Source organism: Schistocerca americana, chromosome 6 (genome assembly GCF_021461395.2).
Source record: "Schistocerca americana isolate TAMUIC-IGC-003095 chromosome 6, iqSchAmer2.1, whole genome shotgun sequence".
NCBI lineage: Eukaryota > Metazoa > Arthropoda > Insecta > Orthoptera > Acrididae > Schistocerca > Schistocerca americana.
In genome coordinates, this window is record NC_060124.1 from 604642593 (window position 1) to 604662882 (window position 20290).

The 20290-nt window shown below is 43.8% G+C and overlaps 1 protein-coding gene and 1 pseudogene across 1 annotated transcript in view; both read left to right on the plus strand.

The window, feature by feature from the left end:
• Window positions 1-20290, plus strand: part of LOC124620340 (15-hydroxyprostaglandin dehydrogenase [NAD(+)]-like) — a 185887-nt gene that overhangs the window by 32875 nt on the left and 132722 nt on the right. The window contains exon 2 of the mRNA XM_047147014.1: window positions 20260-20279. Within this exon, the coding sequence (XP_047002970.1) occupies window positions 20260-20279 (20 nt within the window). The remainder of the gene's footprint in view (window positions 1-20259; window positions 20280-20290) is intronic.
• LOC124620520 lies at window positions 4534-4650 on the plus strand (annotated as a pseudogene).

Consider the following 20290-nt stretch of genomic DNA (forward strand, 5'->3'; position numbering starts at 1 on the left):
GTGTTATTTGCCAGGAGAGGAGCGAGATAAATCTCAGCACAGGTAAAAATGGACGGAGTAGTCCTAACTGGATCTTTAGCCTGAAGTGCTGTGAGCAGGCTGGGCATTGGGAAGCGGATAAAAGCGTTTTGCTTAACACAGTACATTATTTCAAGACGGCGCCGGGTTAACTGGTCTCATGACGGCCGAGAAGAACAGCGACCGACCATTTTGCCGCAGCAACGGCAGAATTTGAGGAAATGCCTGAAATTGCATCTACTCGGAAAGAAGGCCCTACACAGATTGTTGCGTATAGAATAAACACACAATTCCAGATCGATGCCAGGTGCTAAATATCAAAGACTTCAACAATGCGCTAGCAGGAGCCACAATATTCAGAAAATCGACTGCAAAAAAAGTACGCAGTCAAATACCAGTGGCAAAAGAAGTCAAACCAAAGACTGATGCGATGTCTTCATTCAGCTTGTTCGTGTTTTTAGGAATGCCATTTGAGTTGAAGAACGCTGAGGAAATATGGCAGCTATCAGAGGGCGGCATTTCTGGATGCCATCCTGTTATTTCGAAGGACTGACTCAGCTCGCGAGGATAACCTTCAGGCAGTATTTCACCAGATGTATAAGTACAGCATAGTGGTCAACAAAGTGAAGTTCGTGTAGCAGAAACAAGTGAATTTCCGCGGTTATGCAGTTTCGGCGGCCGGCTATCGCCCTTGATGGCTCAAATGGCTCTGAGCACTATGGGACTTAACATCTGAGGTCATCAGTCCCCTAGAACTTAGAACTACTTACACCTAACTAACCTAAGGACATCACACACATCCATGCCCGAGGTCTGGTACCGCGCGCCGCGGAATTTGCATCCCCCGACAGACGTCCTGGACGTCGAAGGCCCCTAGAGGTGTCTGCACCATCGCGCCGTAAGCTGTGGCGGCGCGCGCCTCCTGGCCCGCTTTTAGTGTGGGGCGGTCACAGTGGAACACGTGGTCCCAGCGGCCAATAGCGCCGTCCCCGATGGAGTACTTAAGCGCCGGCCACTCGCTCAGCCAGTCCCCCTGCCACGTCTTCACTGTTGTGTCCCCCCTACCCTCCATCTCTACACCCTACATCTCCTTTCCCAAGGTGGCTTCCATCAACTCCCCCTCCCGGATGATGCCCTCTCTCCCTCCATCCTCCTATCAACTCTGATCCTCACTCCCCCTCCTTTCCTCTGTCCTTTTCCCAGGCTCCCTCTCCCCCCTTCCATCCTCTTTCCTCCCCATCTCCCCTCTCTTTGCCCCCTTCTCTCCCCCGAGTCCTTTTACATTTCCCTCCTCTGCCTCCTCTCATTCCCTCTCGTGTCTGCCCTTCTCCCCCTTTATTGGTCCTCTCCCTCCTTGGTCCCCCCCTTTTTCGTTTTTTTTCCTTCCTCCCTCCTTGTTCTTCGTCCCTCCTCCAGGTTCCCCCCCCCCCCCCCCCCCCCCCATCTGCCTTTGGCTCGGGAGTGTCATCCTTGTGCCGCCACTTTCGTGCAGTGTTCTACAGTGAGTGTTCTACAGTGAGTGTTTTACAATGAGTGTTCCGTGTTGTGTTTTTTGGGAAGTGTTGCGAACGGCCATCATACTGTCACTGGGTGTGCCTTTTATCTCTTGCGAACAGAAAGCAGACCGTCGCCGTGTTTTTTTAATTGTGTGTGTACTATGTTACTTGTCTGATTCCTGTGTCTTTTATTAACGCTGCCAACCCCTTTTGCTTTCTGTTTTAACTTTCCGCATTTTTCCGCCATTTTACACTTGACTTCACCATTTTATCGCCTGTTTTTCTTGTTTCTTTTCTTCTTCCGTTTTTTAAAATGGAAGTCTGTAGGCTGTAGAGCAGCGTGCTAAGCTGCTGCCAGCCCGCCGCCTTCGGAGGGAATTGAAAATCAACAAAGGAAAAAAAAAAAAGCTCAGCCAGTCAGTCTAATCTCGCTTACGTCGGGATACACCTCGCTTTGCGCTAGACTGCTTACTTCCTGGTTCGTGTACGAGTTTGCTTTCTTGTGACTCTGTTGTTCGGTCTTGTTGTTGTTCGTTCCGTCCTGCGTTGGTCGTGTCCGTCCTCTCCCGTTGTTTTGTTGTTTGCGTGCCTCTCCGCGGGTCCCGCCGAGCCTTCCGTCATTGCTACCCTCGTTACAATACGAGGCAGGATTCAAACCTGCGACCGGAGCGGTTGCGCGGTTCCAGACTCAAGCGCATAGAACAGCTCGGCCACAACGGCTGGCTTCGCCCTTGAAAGACAATGTCGGAGTCATAAGGAACATACCCCGCCCGACAGACTTTATTCAATGAAAAAGATTCCTGGGATTTGTAAACATCTACCGTCCGCGTCTACTAGGAGCTGCTGAGGTACAAGTGCCATTGACGGAGGCGCTAAAAGGTAAAGACGGCACAGGCCAATGGCCCCTACAGTGGACAAAGAGTTTTCAACCAGGAAAAAGCCAACTTGAAGAAAGCTATTCTTTCAGTCCAATCTGTGCATGATGTACACTTAGCAGTACTCTTAGGCACAAGGTAGCAGGCAAAAGGAGCTGCTCTCCGTCAGTATGTGGAAGCTTATTGGCAACTTTTAAGTTCTTTTTTGTTGTAAGCTCGCAGCATCCCAAGTCAAATACTAGCTGTGTATGCCCATACGTAGACGCCAGAACGTTCATATTGTCTATGGACAAGAGGCTATAAATTTCGCCTTCAGCAAACACAAGGACGACTGGTCCCCAAGGCAATACCTACATCTCGAGTTTATTGCACAGTTTACTACAAATATTAGACACATCAAAGAGGCCGAAAATGTAGTGGATGATTTTTTCTTTTTTTTTTTTTTTCACGAGCCGGAGCCACCTCGTACACACTGGATTATGCATACCTGGCTGTGGCACATTCTCCCGATGCTCAGTTAAACAAATATTTACAAAGCGAATTCATGGGTTTGCATTTTAAGCATATACAAACAGTGGGGGCTAATACCTGGTGTGATACGTCAAAAGACAAACCCAGACCTTTTGTACACGAAGGACTATACAAAGCATTTTTCAATGGAATTCACAATTTAGCTCACTCTAGCGCAAAACACAAGCATTTCGTCTATGACAGAATGATTCGTATGGACGGATTTTCATAGATGGGCAAAAACATGTGTGACATTCCCACAACGAAAGGTGGGCACAGACGTGATAAGCAACAAATATAAATGGGATGAGAAATTCCGCCCTATGCAAGACACCTTTTTTCTTTTGTTTCACCCATACATGTTTCAGCACTATTGTGCTATCGTCAGTGGGTTCAATTTTTTATTTTTAACTTACCTGATGTTATTGTCCATTTATTTTGGTAGCTATTCTGCTACACAATATACAACTTGTCATACTTTTGAAAATATGGTGCGTTCTCCTGTGTTGTTTGCGAAGTAAATAGGCTTACTTCTTAATCTATGGTCGCTTGGCACTGCTCTTTTTTTGTTTACTTAAAACATAGGCGGAGTTTCCGCTGCCATTACATGTTGTTGTTTCTTAGCAAGCACGGATACAAGAAGAACTGCACCACAAGATGATTAACAAATATAAAATGAATCAGTTTCCTAAGAAACAAAAGAGCAGTCCCCCAACTTCATTCTAGTTGGTTTAGAAGCAGCTAGATCGGCGAATATCCAGCGATGATGCAATCGTAGTGAGGAATAGCTTGGTCACTTCCTAGGACACCAGAATAGTGTAGGAGGAAGTAGTTTTATCATTTTAAAGTTTATTGCTGTAGTGATTAGGGTAGGAAACTTGCAGGGTGGTTGTATGTCTGATGTTGGACAAATATATCCGGCGTTAGAATATTAAGAGCGTTGCATTTCACAAGACTAATACATCGGAAACGACAAAGCTTTAACAATATAGCAGTTTTAGGTGTAGAGCTGTGTAGCCAAGGGAGAGTTTGATTATGCTCTAAAGTCATTTCTGTCATGCTGGTATCTTCTTGGTACTGATTCCAGACACTGGAATAATACTCCAGGATTGATACCACGGTTGATTTACGTGAAATGTTTCAAACTCCATTTGTCTGGAGCTCCATCATGTACAAACCACACATCTCTTCTTAACTGACCACAACAAACTCTCATGTCTACTATACACCAATAAGGGCTGCTCGCCTCGCCTCCTCGACATGAACACATCTGGAGAGATCTTGTGCACTTGGATGGGTGACATGGGTAGGGTTGGTGCCGAACAGTCTTTGCTGAATGGCAGTTATGAACACAGCTCTGTTCTTTCACGAGATGTGGAATGTAGTACGTATAGTGCCGTCTCATATCCAGTCAGTTAGAGATTAAATTGGCGACCATGCGTGGGGATTTATCAATCTCCGGCTTTATCCTACAAATGCGAGAATACTCTGTGACTCCCGTCCGCACAGGGAAAGATGGCCAATCATAATCGTAAATTCTGCACTATTATCAATGAGCTAGAAATATGTAGATAACCCAACTGCATCGGTATAGGACAGTTCCTGATATACTTTGGTGTATATGACCCAATGATGGCAACGGCCTTGCCGCAGTGGATACACCGGTTCCCGTGAGATCACCGAAGTTAAGCACTGTCGGGCGTGGTCGGCACTTGGATGGGTGACCATCCAGCCACCATGCGCTGTTGCCATTTTTCGGGGTGCACTCAGCCTCGTGATGCCAATTGAGGAGCTACTCGACCGAATAGTAGCGGCTCCGGTCAAAGAAAACCATAATAACGACCGGGAGAGCGGTGTGCTGACCACACGCCCCTCCTATCCACATCCTCAACTGAGGATGATACGGCGGTCGGATGGTCCCGATGGGCCACTTGTGGCCTGAAGACGGAGTCCTCCATATGACCCAATGGACACACTTCACACTCATCTATCTACATTTGCAATCTAGTGTATGGTGCTTGCAAAGTAGTGGAGGGTGGGTTAGCAATGATACAGAAATTGGGAAGCGTTCTGCTGTGTCACTGTTTGGTGTTGAAATTGTGGAACGACTGGTAATATTGCTAAAATTTATCATGCTGTCAACTGCAGTACTTATTACAGTACATTGTCCCATATCAATGATATTTTCCTATCCCATCTGTCGAGTGGTACACTTTTGATTATCACGTAATGACTGACTGACACGACCTGTTTGAAATGGATAGGGCCTTGGCAGAACACTGGACATCTGCTGCTTGTCACTAAGCAGCATGTGATTAAATGTAGAGGTCATCCATCACCTTCAGTTGTTTGGAAGTGTTCTTCAAAGCTGCAGACATGTCCTATTTTCATATGCTGTGGTGCCCTCCAAATTTTTCTTCACCAATAAGATAACAATATCTCTTTTTATTTCTACTACACTACATGTGTTGTAAACAGCACCTTCCAGAGATAATCGACACTGGAACAGTAATCATGTAAATGACTGCAAAATGAGGAAACCATACTCTTTGAAGTGGTACACTGAGTCATCTGCTACCCTGTCAGTGTGGAAGATGAGAATAACTGTGTAGGAGATAGCTGTTTGGAAACACTCTACAATGCTGCAAACTCTTCCAGTTTCCATACGTTGCGATGTCTTCCACTTTTTTTTGTCAATGAGAAACATCGCCTCTGTGTTTTATTTCTCGCAGCCTGTATGTTGAGAGAGCAGGATAGTTTACAGCATACAATGGTCAACTGTCTGTGAGAGCCAAAGGATTGAAATGTGTTAATAGTTTAGCACATGATATAGGTCTCGAAGTCATGGTAGAAAAACAAAGTGTATGATGGTGTACAAAGCTGTAGTCATACAATGCTTGGATGTGCTACAGCTGAAAAACAATGTATTAAACTGCTTATGAAAGAACAATGCAAGAATCCACTCTTGTAATCAATAGTCTGTTGGATATGGTCTTCCCCCAGTACAGGCGACAAAACTTAGCACTCGTCTGTGCAAGTGACTTCAATCACTCGCCACCTGCTCCAATGGAGTGATACATGGATATGTAATAAGCTCGATATCAACACACAGATGGTATTTGTTTTTTAATATATCGGAAGACAGAGACATGATAAAATCTTATAGGAGGTTCTATTACAAGAAGTGGTATGGCTGGTTAAAGTTTGGATGCAGATGAGTCTCTCGAAACTACACCGATTTTGCTCATAAAACTAATAGAAAGCGGCTGCATCTGTTCTCATGGGATCATGACTGTTTTTCTTGTTATCATTACAATTGCATGTTAAAAAATAGGTGTTAGCAAAAGTCCTGTGTTACTTCATACTTCTTAACCTCTAATAATAAAGTAGACACCACTTGAATTATAGCTCATTGTGAAACCTAGATATGATAGTGTTCTTCCCGAAATGTGGGTAGACTGTGTGAAACAGGCTGTTTTGTGATAACGAAATTGCTTATGAAACTAGAACACAAGAATCTGCTGCCGTTGCAAATAGTTGTCTGCTGGATGACAGAAACTTTACATGCAGGTCGGTAGGAGGAAGTTAAGGATCAAAAATATCAAATGTAAGCACACAGATGATATTTGTGTTCGATGTATCAGAGGAATCTCATAGGGTTCTCTACTAGGTGATGTTAGGAGTGTCTATTACAAGGCATGCTCTCACGATTTGTTTCGCAAACGCGAGTGCAATATACCATCACATGGGTAAAAGGGGATCTGCCACAGTGTACAAAACAACAACATCCTCTTGAATTATTGTTTGTTGTTGTCAAATATAAAATGGTTGTGTTTTTCTGACACGTGAGCAAATGGCGTGAAAGGCTGTATTCTGTAATGTTATTTCGCATGTCTAAAATGTTTATAATACACACATGCATGACAATTTATTTACACACGCTGATTTGAATGTGAGGGACGTCCTCAAGCCATGTAATTTGTCCATAAAGTTGAAAGAAATTACTTAACATACATATTTTTCCTTTGGTGTTTAAATTCTCGCTTTTTATTAAGTCCAATGACGGTTTCAAAATAATGAGAACATCCTGCAGCGATTGGTAGTTTTTGTAGCAAAGTAGTGTAAGCTTTTTTCATTTTATGCAAGGTGAACATATACAGGGCTGTGATATAAGTTAATGTAATTGGAGGAAATGCTGTAGTTTTTTCACAGAACCAGGACATTTATTATCATCAAGATTGTGTTTTCTGTTTTTAATAGATGCTTGCTTATGGGAGGTGTGCGTACTTCGTCACATTGGGGATTACACAAGGGGCGGTTTGGCGTGGCTACATTTTAGACAAACAAGTTGCCCTTGGAGTGACTGTCATTTATCTCGCTTTGTTGTGTTGTAGCCCACCGGCGTTGCAGCCTACTGTGTACGCCGCCACCGTCAGTGCAGAGTGGCCACCCGGACCTCGCAGCCATGTGCTCACTGGGGACGCACTGGACTGAAAACTTTGCCCCCAGATGCAGCGGGAAGCTGTGGCGAGGATAGGCAGTGTGCAGAAGCAGTAGGAGCTGGCCATTTGAGAAGGCCTGTATTCTGTCTACAGTGAGGAGAGAGAGGGGGAGGGAGCGGTGAGGGGGTTAAGAGTGGCTCTAAGCTGACTAATTCGTGACCGCATATTGAGGAGAACACACGTTCAACTGCTGCCACTGTCTCCTGGTGCAATCTTTTGGGACGACGATTTTCCCCAGTCCTCAGTACATGTGTTGCGTTATGACCCGTTGATTACAAGTGCTGGTCTTTTTTCACAAGTTTAATGTATAATTAGAACAGTGAAGCATTTTCCATAAGTTCTGGCAGCACATATTGGCTTTCCTGAATTTCGATTACCTGAGCTGCAGTGTGATTGTCAAAGAATTCAAGGGAAGGCGTCTGTGGCGAACTTTGACGTCAAACAGCGATAGAAACAGTCCTCAGCTGTATGCTTACAGGTAATACACTTGTTAAACTCCTCTTTGTCCAACATCAACCTCTCATCAGTTCAACACAATATCCACCAAAATATATAGTATCTTTCTCTCCAGCCTTTTTCCCCGCCAGCTTGTAGTTGGAGGATAGAGTTTGAGTGTGTCTGCCACTACTTTCGACTGGTATTATGAAAGTTTTTCCCAACAGGATAACACCAGTTGTATGGCATCATGAATTTTTGAGCTGTATTGCGATTTCAGGTGCTCCTTGCGTAATGAAATGCATATAGTTGTGTAATAGGACCAATCTTCATGATTTATTATGTAATTAGGATTGATCTTAACTTCAGTTTCCCAACCAAAAGCAATGAAGTTCACTAAACTAACCTTCTTCTCCTCCATCTGGTTGTCTCCATGTGTTGGGGGTACACTTGGGCTTTCCGTCCAGAAGGACCGGGGTTTGGGCCCTGGAAAGCATCCGCCGTTTTTAATTTCCTGCCAATTCCCAGGTGGGATGGGACGTCAGCACGGCACTGGGACAATGAAATTCCCACCAAAACTCAGATTTTCTAACCAATATTCAAAATTCCCGCCAAAATTCGAAATTCCTGCCAATAGAATAGGTGTGGGAGAGAGAGGTGTCAGATGGGGATGGAAATGGGGTGGGGACCCATGTGCTGGCAAGGGAAAGCTCATGATATCTTCCAGTGTAGGGGTGATGGAGAGGGGTAATTTGATCAACTGTTTTAATTTGGGTTGGTGCTGCCCTTATCCCACTACTCATGTCGTAATTTTGGCATTGTGTGTCTGAGAACAGAAAAGCCATTTGCAGAGTTTAAAACCTTCAAAATAACTACATTTAACAGGAATTTGTTCACAAAAATTGTAAACTTAAAGTCATGTATGCAAATTCCAGTGGAATATCTGTAGGAGTCCACAGTGTTTGTGAGTTTGTGTGATGAAACACTGATGATTTGTGACATTGCAGATCCTCTTCTGTTACTGATTAACAGAAGCAAACAGAGAAGTCACCATGTTGATCTCTTTACGAATCTAAAATGTCGTACTTTGTGCTATTTGTAGTTTTAGTTGTGTATTACGATAATATGTAGTTTAGGTCATACGGCGCATTAAAGTGTCTTTGTCTAGGATGTTATGGACGTTATAAGTGGCTGTGTATTTGTGTCTGAGATGTAGAAACAACATTTTTGCATTTAATTTGAGGGCCTCCTGTAACTTGCACCAAATAGGTACAATGATTGAACCTCAGGTGTGTTTTAGCGCCGAATGTACCGTAACCAGTAATTTACACTTGTAGTGTCAATAAACTGAGCGACGAGTATTCTGTACTGATGTAGGACAAATCTTCAGGTACTGTGGTAAACAATACAGACAGTTTTTGCTTTCTTTAAAGCGTTTGTTTCTTTTGATACAAAGACCCAACCTTTGTCTGCGTACCAGCGGTCAGACTTACGGTACAGTACAGAGGTGTAACTAGATATTGATTGGGTCTTTGATTTTTTTATGGCATTAAAACGTAGGAATGTGACTAAGAGAGAGAAAAATGTGTGTGTGTGTTTTGTGCTGACGGAGGTGCATGGGTTTTGTGAACGTTGACGGAAGATTGTAGTGTAACGACGTAAGGTTTGTATAAATGATTTTCTTTTGACATATGACCATGTGCAGACTTCGTCACCTACATTTACAAGACACTTCAAAATTATTTAAATTCTTTTTAAAGTTGTCTCTGAATGGTTCTTGAACGAAACTATAGTTAAAACATCATCATTTGAGTCGTATGCGCAGAATTACGTCACTCAGTCCAATTGGTTTGTGCAAACTTTTTTCAATTTAGATGTCGTTTGTTTCTTCTCAGAAATTATATTAATGCAAGTTATCTGCTTTAATAAATATTAAAACCACATTGAGTAAACTTTTAAGACTCAAACTCGCGATGAACGTTGTCAAAAATTAATAATCTTGTCAAGTAAATCAGCAATGCTTCTTCCTTAATATAATTCTTCATAAATAAATTCTCGGGACACGTATTCAATCTTTTGTAGTATACACTAGTTTATTATCTTCATATATACTACATATAGACGTGAACATGAGCCTTGACAAGATAGGACTGAAGATTTACAACATGATTTAACTTTCTATGACGTCATTGTTGTAGAAACATTACAAATTCTTATTTTTTCAGTTTTTAGAAGCACGACGCAACAACTCGGTTTCAGGAACTTCTGTTGCTCTTTGGCTGTCGACACGCGCCGTATAGTGGCCAGCAATTTTCTCTCTGGTCCCGGCAGTGAAGACGCTGTCTCCGTTCGTTGCGCCGCCCTCTCCGTACATGAAACATAAAAATAAATACAAAACTTTAGATAATTCACAACCATTACAAATATTACAAAATACATAAACAAAACGGTAAATTAAACTTATATTCACCTGCAAAGTGGGCTGACACTGGTGGATGGGTGACGCTTCAGTTTCGCGTCCCACTACAAGACCCCTCTGTCCGCTGCCGCCCTAGTCGCTGCAGCCCTGCCCCTGTGTGTAGGCAACGGGGTGGTACGCCTCCATAGGGACGGAACGGCACTAATAAGGAAACATCACCAACCCCACCTCGTACTTCAAAGAGAGAAAAGCTCTGGTGCCAGATACAACCACGGCAACGAATCCCGGCCGAATATTTCTGCCACTGTACTGGTCGCACGCAGCTACGACCTCTCGAAGGTGAAGCTTTTAGACATGCGCCCGTATCGCTCGTTCCACCCCACTGCGCCCGCGTAATGCTCGAGCGTGAAGTGCTGTACAGTGGAGTGGTTAAGAGGCGAGCCCACTAGCGATACACCTCCAGGAACAGCGCGGAATGACGGCCAAGTTGCAACGTTTAAACATCGGAGAGCGACAGCTTCTGAAAGACTTGACCGGTAAGCGTAATTACGTGTGGCTACTCGACTATCCTTTATAAAAGGTAAACGAAAAATTATGAGACTTCTTTTGTGTTATTATTTATACCTTTCAGTTTCATTCTAGAAATAATACACAATTTGACGAAGGAAGATGTGCTACATACAGAACAAAGTAGCGGGCTGACGTCCGCTGCTTATTTGCTAGAGGAGGACGATAACGTTGATGAAGCTGCCGTTTTACCACAGTCACATTCGTGGAACAGCGCCGTTGGTATAGCGGGACAGAGCTGAGAAAAAGAAGAAGTAAGTGATGATGAACCATGATTATAAGATGTAATATCGTCTCATATGGCATTGCCCATGAGGGTAATAGGTGTGTGAAACGAGCTGTCGCTTTTCAGGAAACAGGAAAGTAGGCGAATCTGTCTCCTTTCTACATCTACATCTACATCCATACTCTGCAAGCCACCTGACGGTGTGTGGCAGAGGGTACCTTGAATACCTCTATCGGTTCTCCCTTCTATTCCAGTCTCGTATTGTTCGTGGAAAGAAGGATCGTCGGTATGCCTCTGTGTGGACTCTAATCTCTCTGATTTTATCCTCATGGTCTCTTAGCGAGATATACGTAGGAGGGAGCAATATACTGCTTGACTCCTCGGTGAAGGTATGTTCTCGAAACTTCAACGAAAGCCTGTACCGAGCAACTGAGCGTCTCTCCTGCAGAGTATTCCACTGGAGTTTATCTATCATCTCCGTAACGCTTTCGCGATTACTAAATGATCCTGTAACGAAGAGCGCTGCTCTCCGTTGGATTTTCCTATCTCTTCTATCAACCCTATCTGGTACGGATCCCACACTGCTGAGCAGTATTCAAGCAGTGGGCGAACAAGCATACTGTAACCTACTTCCTTTGTCTTCGGATTGCAATTCCTCAGGATTCTTCCAATGTATCTGAGTCTGGCATCTGCTTTAGCGACGATCAACTTTATATGATCATTCCATTTTAAATCACTCCTAATGCGTACTCCCAGATAATTTGTGGAATTAACTGCTTCCAGTTGCTGACCTGCTATATTGTAGCTAAATTATAAGGGATCTATCTTTCTATGTATTCGCAGTACATACACTTGTCTACATACAGATTCAATTGCCATTCCCTGCACCATGCGTCAATTCGCTGCAGATCCTCCTGCATTTCAGTACAATTTTCCATTGTTACAACCTCTCGATGTACCACAGCATCATCCGCAAAAAGCCTCAGTGAACTTCCGATGTCATCCACAAGCAACGGTCCTACGACACTCCCCTGCGGCACACCTGAAATCACTCTTACTTCAGAAGACATCTCTCCATTGAGAATGACATGCTGCGTTCTGTTATCTAGGGACTCTTCAGTCCAATCACACAATTGGTCTGATAGTCCATATGCTCTTACTTTGTTCATTAGACGACTGTGGGGAACTATATCGAACGCCTTGGGAAGTCAAGAAACACGGCATCTACCTGGGAACCCTTGTCTATGGCCCTCTGAGTCTCACGGACAAATAGCGCGAGCAGGACTGGCAAGAGGATCTTTGCATTATTGAAACATAAAAAGAGATCTGTACGTCTGGAGTAGGTACCTTGAAAACCAGGAATCGCATCAACAAAATGTTTTTCAGGTCAAGACTATTTCTAGATAAATTTCGCAATGCATTTAGGAAAAAGATGTCGATCCACGATGTTAACATATAGCAGCGGAACTTTCAGGCCACAGTGGAAGAGGGACTAGAAACGTTTAAAGCATCTGCTGGGTGGTTGTCGCTTTCAAGAACAAACAAAATATTTCGCAACGGATAGTCCATGTTATTATAGCTAAAAATCTCGGTAATGAGGCAGCTATATTTACTACATATGAAGAGTTTCTGACTATCAACAGAGCTATTATGGGAACGGTCGGGAGACGGAAAGTGCGCAATATGGATCAGAGCGGTTATAATCGAGAAACCACGTCCGGGCGATCTCCTGCCAAAAAAGGGACGAAAGGCGACGACACAGTCGTGCAGTGCATCAGGAACATGACAGACCCGTGCAGAATAGTCGTGATGCCAACGCTATCTGCAGAAGGACACGTGATGTCACCTCTGTTTGTAGTCTTAAAAGAGTCGACCGGGACGTTTGGGCCGCGAGTCAATCGGAGTTCATTTCATGCGGACAATCTTCTAGTGATCGCCTCATTCTGGAAAAGTCAAGAAGGAAACTTTACCCATGTGGTGACAGCAAATATTTTCTAAAATCGTACATGACAACAGAACAAGCCACATTTCCAAGCCACAAAAGCTTGCCAGTGCATGAAGAGAACGGAGAAGAAGATACTGCACTTTCTGTACTGACGATGCTACTAAGTGGAACAAAATACCGTCAACCCGCGGTGTATCTGGATTTGGCATATTTACCGGTCTTGTCAGCGGGTTTACCAGCTCAGCGCCACTTCTGGGCGTCGCTGTGAACTTCGACCGGCATAACGACATCCTTCACATGCAACCTTTTCTACACAGGCAGCTACATGCAGCAGTATTGCGGCCAGGCCTCCAACAGGCGTGGTATCGAAGCGGCTGCTTTGAAGATCCAGATAAATACTATCTTGACGATTGTAACGTGATTTGTTTATTGCGTCAAAGTGGGTAGTTTCTGAGATGTAGCTGGTGGCACAGAACTCTTTGTTTTGAACACTTCTATGTTGCGATTCACAAATGCAGTGTAAATGAATAAAACGAGTCAGTGTGTCATTAAACAAGTTGCATAGCACTGTTTAGTTATTAACATGGGTGGCATGCTTTATTTTCTCTGGATTGTAAACCTGACTCTGTTAAAGTGAAATAAATCTGCACCGGCCGTTGTGGCCGAGCGATTCGAAGCGCTTCAATCCGGAACCGCGCTGCTGCTACAATCGCAGGTTCGAATCCTGCCTCGGGCATGGATGTGTCTGATGTCTTTAGGCTGGTTAGATTTAAGTAGTTCTGAGTCTAGGGGACTGATGACCTCAGATGTTAAGTCCCATAGTGCTCAGAGCAATTTAAACCAAATACATCTGCAGGAGTTGCGTTGTTCTTCAATAGAGGCGCATTGGCTGTCACTGCCGTACTGTAGTTGGTACTCCGACGTGGAGGGGGTGCTGTGGGGCGGAGCGAGTGACAAACAAGCAGTGCCCGCACCTGGCTTTAAAAGCCGTACCCTCAGAAGGTCGTTACTGTGAACTACCTGAATAAATGCCCAAATTTTCATGCGCACATTCGGTAAAGTGCAACGCTCGCCTATAAAACCGGAGAAAAACTAACTTGGTTATTGACTTGGGATTAGTGATTAATGAGTTCAGAAACAGATTTGGAAATCAACGCATCTGAAACGTCACTAGTCGTCCAGGAGGGCAGACGGCTCCCTTGTTCTGAATTTCTGAACTCGACGAAATATTTATAACATTCGAGCTTCTGGAGACGAAAATCGTCGGCCTTTTTCCGGCGGATGACTCCCTTGATGCCCAAAGCAGTATATCTCTGTAGACAGCCTCCTTATCTGCTGTTAACGCACGAACCACAGAAAAGCTTGTGTCTCTTAAGGGGGCCCTGACATGCCCACTGTGTACTGCGTGATAATACTGTGTCACTATATTGCGCGGAAGTGCGGAACCAAGAACGACCTAATATTTTTGCGCAATATTTATACCCGGGACGCATTAGTTAGAATTACAGTTGCGCTCTGACAGAACTACGGTTCGATGGTTGTGGTATACCACATAAATGACGTAGTAGATGGTAGTATTGTTGGTAGTATTGTTAGCATTGGTAGGGAAGAAAACATAAATTAATGTATAATGTATAATGTTTTGCACATAATCAGAATCGCACGTCATTGAGTCCCATTGTGTATTTTATATCGTTATAGAAAATGAATTGCATTTTATAAGTGATAAAAATTAGTTGATCGCGTAGCTTCTCCGCCTTTGTGTAACCAAACCAATTACTTTCGATGAAAATACAATTTACATGCAGAAACATTATATATATATATATATATATATATATACTCCTGGAAATTGAAATAAGAACACCGTGAATTCATTGTCCCAGGAAGGGGAAACTTTATTGACACATTCCTGGTCACATGATCACACTGACAGAACCACAGGCACATAGACACAGGCAACAGAGCATGCACAATGTCGGCACTAGTACAGTGTATATCCACCTTTCGCAGCAATGCAGGCTGCTATTCTCCCATGGAGACGATCGTAGAGATGCTGGATGTAGTCCTGTGGAACGGCTTGCCATGCCATTTCCACCTGGCGCCTCAGTTGGACCAGCGTTCGTGCTGGACGTGCAGACCGCGTGAGACGACGCTTCTTCCAGTCCCAAACATGCTCAATGGGGGACAGATCCGGAGATCTTGCTGGCCAGGGTAGTTGACTTACACCTTCTAGAGCACGTTGGGTGGCACGGGATACATGCGGACGTGCATTGTCCTGTTGGAACAGCAAGTTCCCTTGCCGGTCTAGGAATGGTAGAACGATGGGTTCGATGACGGTTTGGATGTACCGTGCACTATTCAGTGTCCCCTCGACGAGTGTACTAGGAGGAGGAGGAGGGGTGAAAGGTATGCTTTATTGGTGTTTCCTTTATTATCTGTTATTGGCTGAAATAGCTGTTTTCTATTGGTCTATTGGTACAGCCAATCAAATAACGACACGGTTTTCTCGTGCAGCTATTTAAGGAATCCAAGTGTGTTTATTTAGCAGTTAACGTAAGGCCCTGATGAAGGCTAGCTGCAACGCTGGCCGAAACGTTGGCGCATTTTAAAATTATGACGATGCGGTCTGATACCCTGAAGAATTTTATTGAAGAAGACAACGGCCGCGGAAGCCTACGCTTACAGTTATATTCTGATTACTGAATGAAGGCACACATGATCTTATGTCGTGTGGTGCGACAACTGTTACAAGACAAGAAAGACATGTACGCTCACTGATCTTATTCGCCAAGTCTGAAAACTGCTATAAGTAAAATAAACATTTCTGCTTGCAGTTTGCCGGCCGAAGTGGCCGTGCGGTTAAAGGCGCTGCAGTCTGGAACCGCAAGACCGCTACGGTCGCAGGTTCGAATCCTGCCTTGGGCATGGATGTTTGTGATGTCTTTAGGTTAGTTAGGTTTAACTAGTTCTAAGTTCTAGGGGACTAATGACCTCAGCAGTTGAGTCCCATAGTGCTCAGAGCCATTTGAACCATCTGCTTGCAGTTTCCCCTGCCACTGCAGAAAACGGGGTATCTGGCGTTTCCTAAACAGTCAGGAATACTTCATATGCTACTTTTTTTTATCATTCATCCTCCAGGACACTTCCTGATATTTAGTCGTTTACTTTCTCTAGGCTTTTGCGGAAATTTGTTTGGAGCGAAATGAATTTGCCTCGGTCTCGCCAGGAACCGCCGTTTATTGTGCAATACTACCCCTGTTCGATACTATTCATTGCTCAATACATTAAGCGAGCGTCAACATTTTTAAAGCTCTGCAGACTTCTTCAACACATTGCGACAACCGACAGTAACGCTCTCAGACGGTGAATGTTACTGCGCAGTACTGAGTGTTGCTCAATAAATTTCGAGCGTACGAGGGCCCCTTTAGATTTCTTGGTCAGATAGATTTCTGGAGAAAGCCTGTGATGGACATGTTCAGTATCGGCCGCATTTTTAGTGGCCTGACACACACGCACACACTCCCCCCTGAATGGGGCTGTTGTAGAGAGTGGCACTCGGTACGCGAGCAGGTGCCGTGTGTCGCCATGTGTGCGACACGCCGTTCTTCTTCTCGCGCTCAGTATTTATTGCGCAGTAATGTTGTGTCAATACATTGCGCGGAAGGTCGAGGACAAGAACGGCACAGTGTTGTTGTGCAATATTTATGACTGGGGCACATGAGTTAGACTCCAGCTTTCATAGTGAACACGTCGGCGTTCGACAATGTGGGACTCGCGTGTACTTTGACTGCACTCACCGCGACCTGCAAAAACAACAGCGAGAGGAGGCGGCAAAACTGGCTCGGAAGGCGTTCTACGTGCAACCGTACTAAGATGCTAAGCAAACCTGCAACGGAACCAGACGACTATCGGAGATTTTTAAATACGAACTACGAATTAGCCGGCCGCGGTGGCCGAGCGATTGTAGGCGTTTCAGTCCGGATGACCTCAGATGTTAAGTCCCGTAGTGCTCAGAGCCATTCGAACCATTTTGAACTAGGAATAGTTGAATTAACTGCCAAACCTCGTTACACCCTATAAATTCAGTAAAGATTCATATACTTGTCGGATTTCGCTTTCCAAAACGCTGGAAATGATCTATAAACCTGAAAAGAGTAGATAAATTACTGTAGAGAATCGGTAGGTAGTTCTGTTAGATACTCGTATTTCTACAATAAATAATTCGAGTTTCTGAAACGAACAAATAAGCAGTTGCAGTATCATTTCCCCGCACTTAAAACGCTTTTGTCGAATGTTTCCACAGCTAATTACCGAGTAAGAATTAAATATGTAATCGAGCTGCTCCTCTGAATGCACTTCAACAGATGATTGCCTTGCCCGTCTTTCGCAATGTTTTCGTATTCATACGGCGTCGTTAAATCAGATGTTTATACGTCCACAAATCACGTAGTCTCGGCAGGAACGTGCCGTATATTATACATCACCCTTACATGATACAGTGTGATGCACGATATACTGAGCTACTATCAATACAGTATGTAGCATAAAGAACCATCCAATTTGGCATGTCTATATTTCTGAAACTAATAAACATATACAATGATTTTGTTTTTCGATGACCAAGAAACTCAAAAAAAATTTTTTCTTACATTTTCATAGGTGTGCATTATACCACCTTGAGACGAACGGCATATGTCGTGCGGTATTCGAATTGTTCCCACACTGCAGGGAGCATTTCTCGTGTTACAGCTTCCGCAGCTATTGTTATGCGATATCTCAGTTCATTCATTGTTATTGGTAATGGAAGCACATAAACAGAGTAGTTTATAAACCCCCGCAAGGAATAAACACGTACAGTCAGGTCCGGTGACCTTGGAGGCCAGTACTATAAGGCTGAATCATTTCGTCCAGTGTGGCCGACCCATCATTAAGTAATCCTTTGATTTAAAAATTCTCACACTTCCCACTGCCATTGTGGCGGTGCCACATCCTGTTGGTAAATGAAATCGTTCGGATCAGTCTCCAACTATGAGAAAAGAAAGTTCCCAACCATATCGAGATATGTGCTTCCTCTAACAGTATTCTCGGCCAAGAAAAGTGAAAAATGGACCATACAACGCCAAGCGAAGAGGCCACGCGGTTTCAGGCGTCTTGTCACGGACTGCGCGGCCCCTCCCGCCGGAGGTTCGAGTCCTCCCTCGGGCATGGATTTGTGTGTTGTTCTTAGCATAGGTTAGTTTAAGTTAGTTCAAGTAGTGCACAAGTCTAGGGACCGATGACCTACGCAGTTCGATGGCCTAGGAATTCACACACATTTGAACATTTGACCATACACCTTTTCCTGTGAAACTGCACAAAACACATTAAATTTTGGAGAGTCTCTCACATTATGACGGTTCACCCTCCCATTTAAATGGAATGTTGCCTCGTCACTAAACACTAAGCATGGAGGGAAAGAGCCATCCCCCGTCTCGCAAACAACGAAAATACAAACCTCCACACGTTGTTGTTTGTCACCTTCACGAAGAGCTTGCAGTAGCTGAATTTTGTGTGGTTTAATGCGTAAACGTCGACGCAACGCCCACCACACGCACATCGGGGGTCATGTTGAGCTGTCGAGATGCATGGCCAACGGATTTCTGCGGACTTGGTGTGAAAGTGTGGCGGATGCCTTCGACGTCTGTGTCAGATACTCGGAGACGGCCCGGCGATTTGCCTTTGCACAAACGACCTGTTTCTCGGAATTGTTAATGCCATCGTCTAAAGCTCTGTGCTGTAGGATAATCCACACCGTACCTGGTACGGAAGTCACGGTGAACAGTTCTTACCGACCTGCACTGCGCTAAAACGTAGAACACAAAACACTTTCTGTTGTCCTGACAGCAATTTTACTAGAACTGAAGTGGACGCATACTGTTGCTACCTAGAGAGAACCATGGAAAACTCGAGAATTTGCTCTTTACAACAGTACGTTGTTCACGCACATGCTCAAATAGCATAATAGTTATGATTTTTTAAAATTGGATGATTTTTTTTATATATCCCGTATTTCTGTGGCACTGCAGTCTCCTGCAGTGCCGGCCGGTGTGGCCGAGAGGTTCTAGGCACTTCAGTCTGGAACCGCGCGACCGCTACGGTCGCAGGTTCGAATCCTGCCTCGGGCATGGATGTGTGTGATGTCCTTGGTTACAGTAGTTCTAAGTTCTAGGAGACTGATGACCACAGAAGTTGAGTCCCACAGTGCTCACAGCCATTTGAATCATTCTCCTGCAGTACGGCACCCACACGGTCAATATTATTGCGCAGTACTCAATATAGCGCAGAAAAACCTAAACGTGTGAGGGTCTCTTTGCCTGTCACGCTTACAACGTTACTATGAATAAGTTTAATATAATATCGTGTACTCATTGTTGCAGACGATCTGTTGCAGCCGTACTCCTGGTTTCGTACACATCTACAGTAAGATTTAACTATAAAGTTAAATGAGTATTTAATCCAGTATAATGTCTTAACAGAGTGTTTATTACGATTTCAAAGAAAATCAAGACATCTTTACAAAACTCAAATACGTAGTAACATACTTACAATAATGAAATGAATCTTAGTTACCTGCTTTCTGTCCACATAGTCACAAAGTGCTGACTGACTATGCCAATATGGCTACCCCTATATATATATATATATATATATATATATATATATATATATATATATATATATATATATATATATAAAATCTAAACAATCCCGAACAATCCTCGGCATTGTTTAAAATGATTTTCTCACTAAATCACAATTAAAATATTCATCCTAAAACCAATGACACATTTCAATAATTACCTTAGCTCCCATAGAATAAATACATAATAGATTGCACAAGCATATTATATTTCATATGTATACAAATGCATTAAATTATTTCGTTGAAAATTGGTTTTCTGGTATTTATATATTGTAAATGATACAGGTTATAAAAAAATGTTCCTACCAATTAACGGACTTCTACAAGTTAGCGAAATTATCATTTTGTAATTAGTTTTTTCGTACACTTTCCACAAGTACATATTTGCCTACACCTCTAAGTCAGAAATTACTGTTTATGGTTAAAATTTACGTGTTGAAATAGGTTTCAATTAGACTGTTACGTTTCACGCTCACGTCGCCGATTGATTTAAAACTGCAGCTATAAATAGGTGAACACCGCCTCGCTAGCGAGCGTCTGGCGGTGAGGCAACGACTGAGGGTGCGGATGTGACGTTGCAGGGCGTGGTCCTGGCCGACCTGTCGGAGGAGG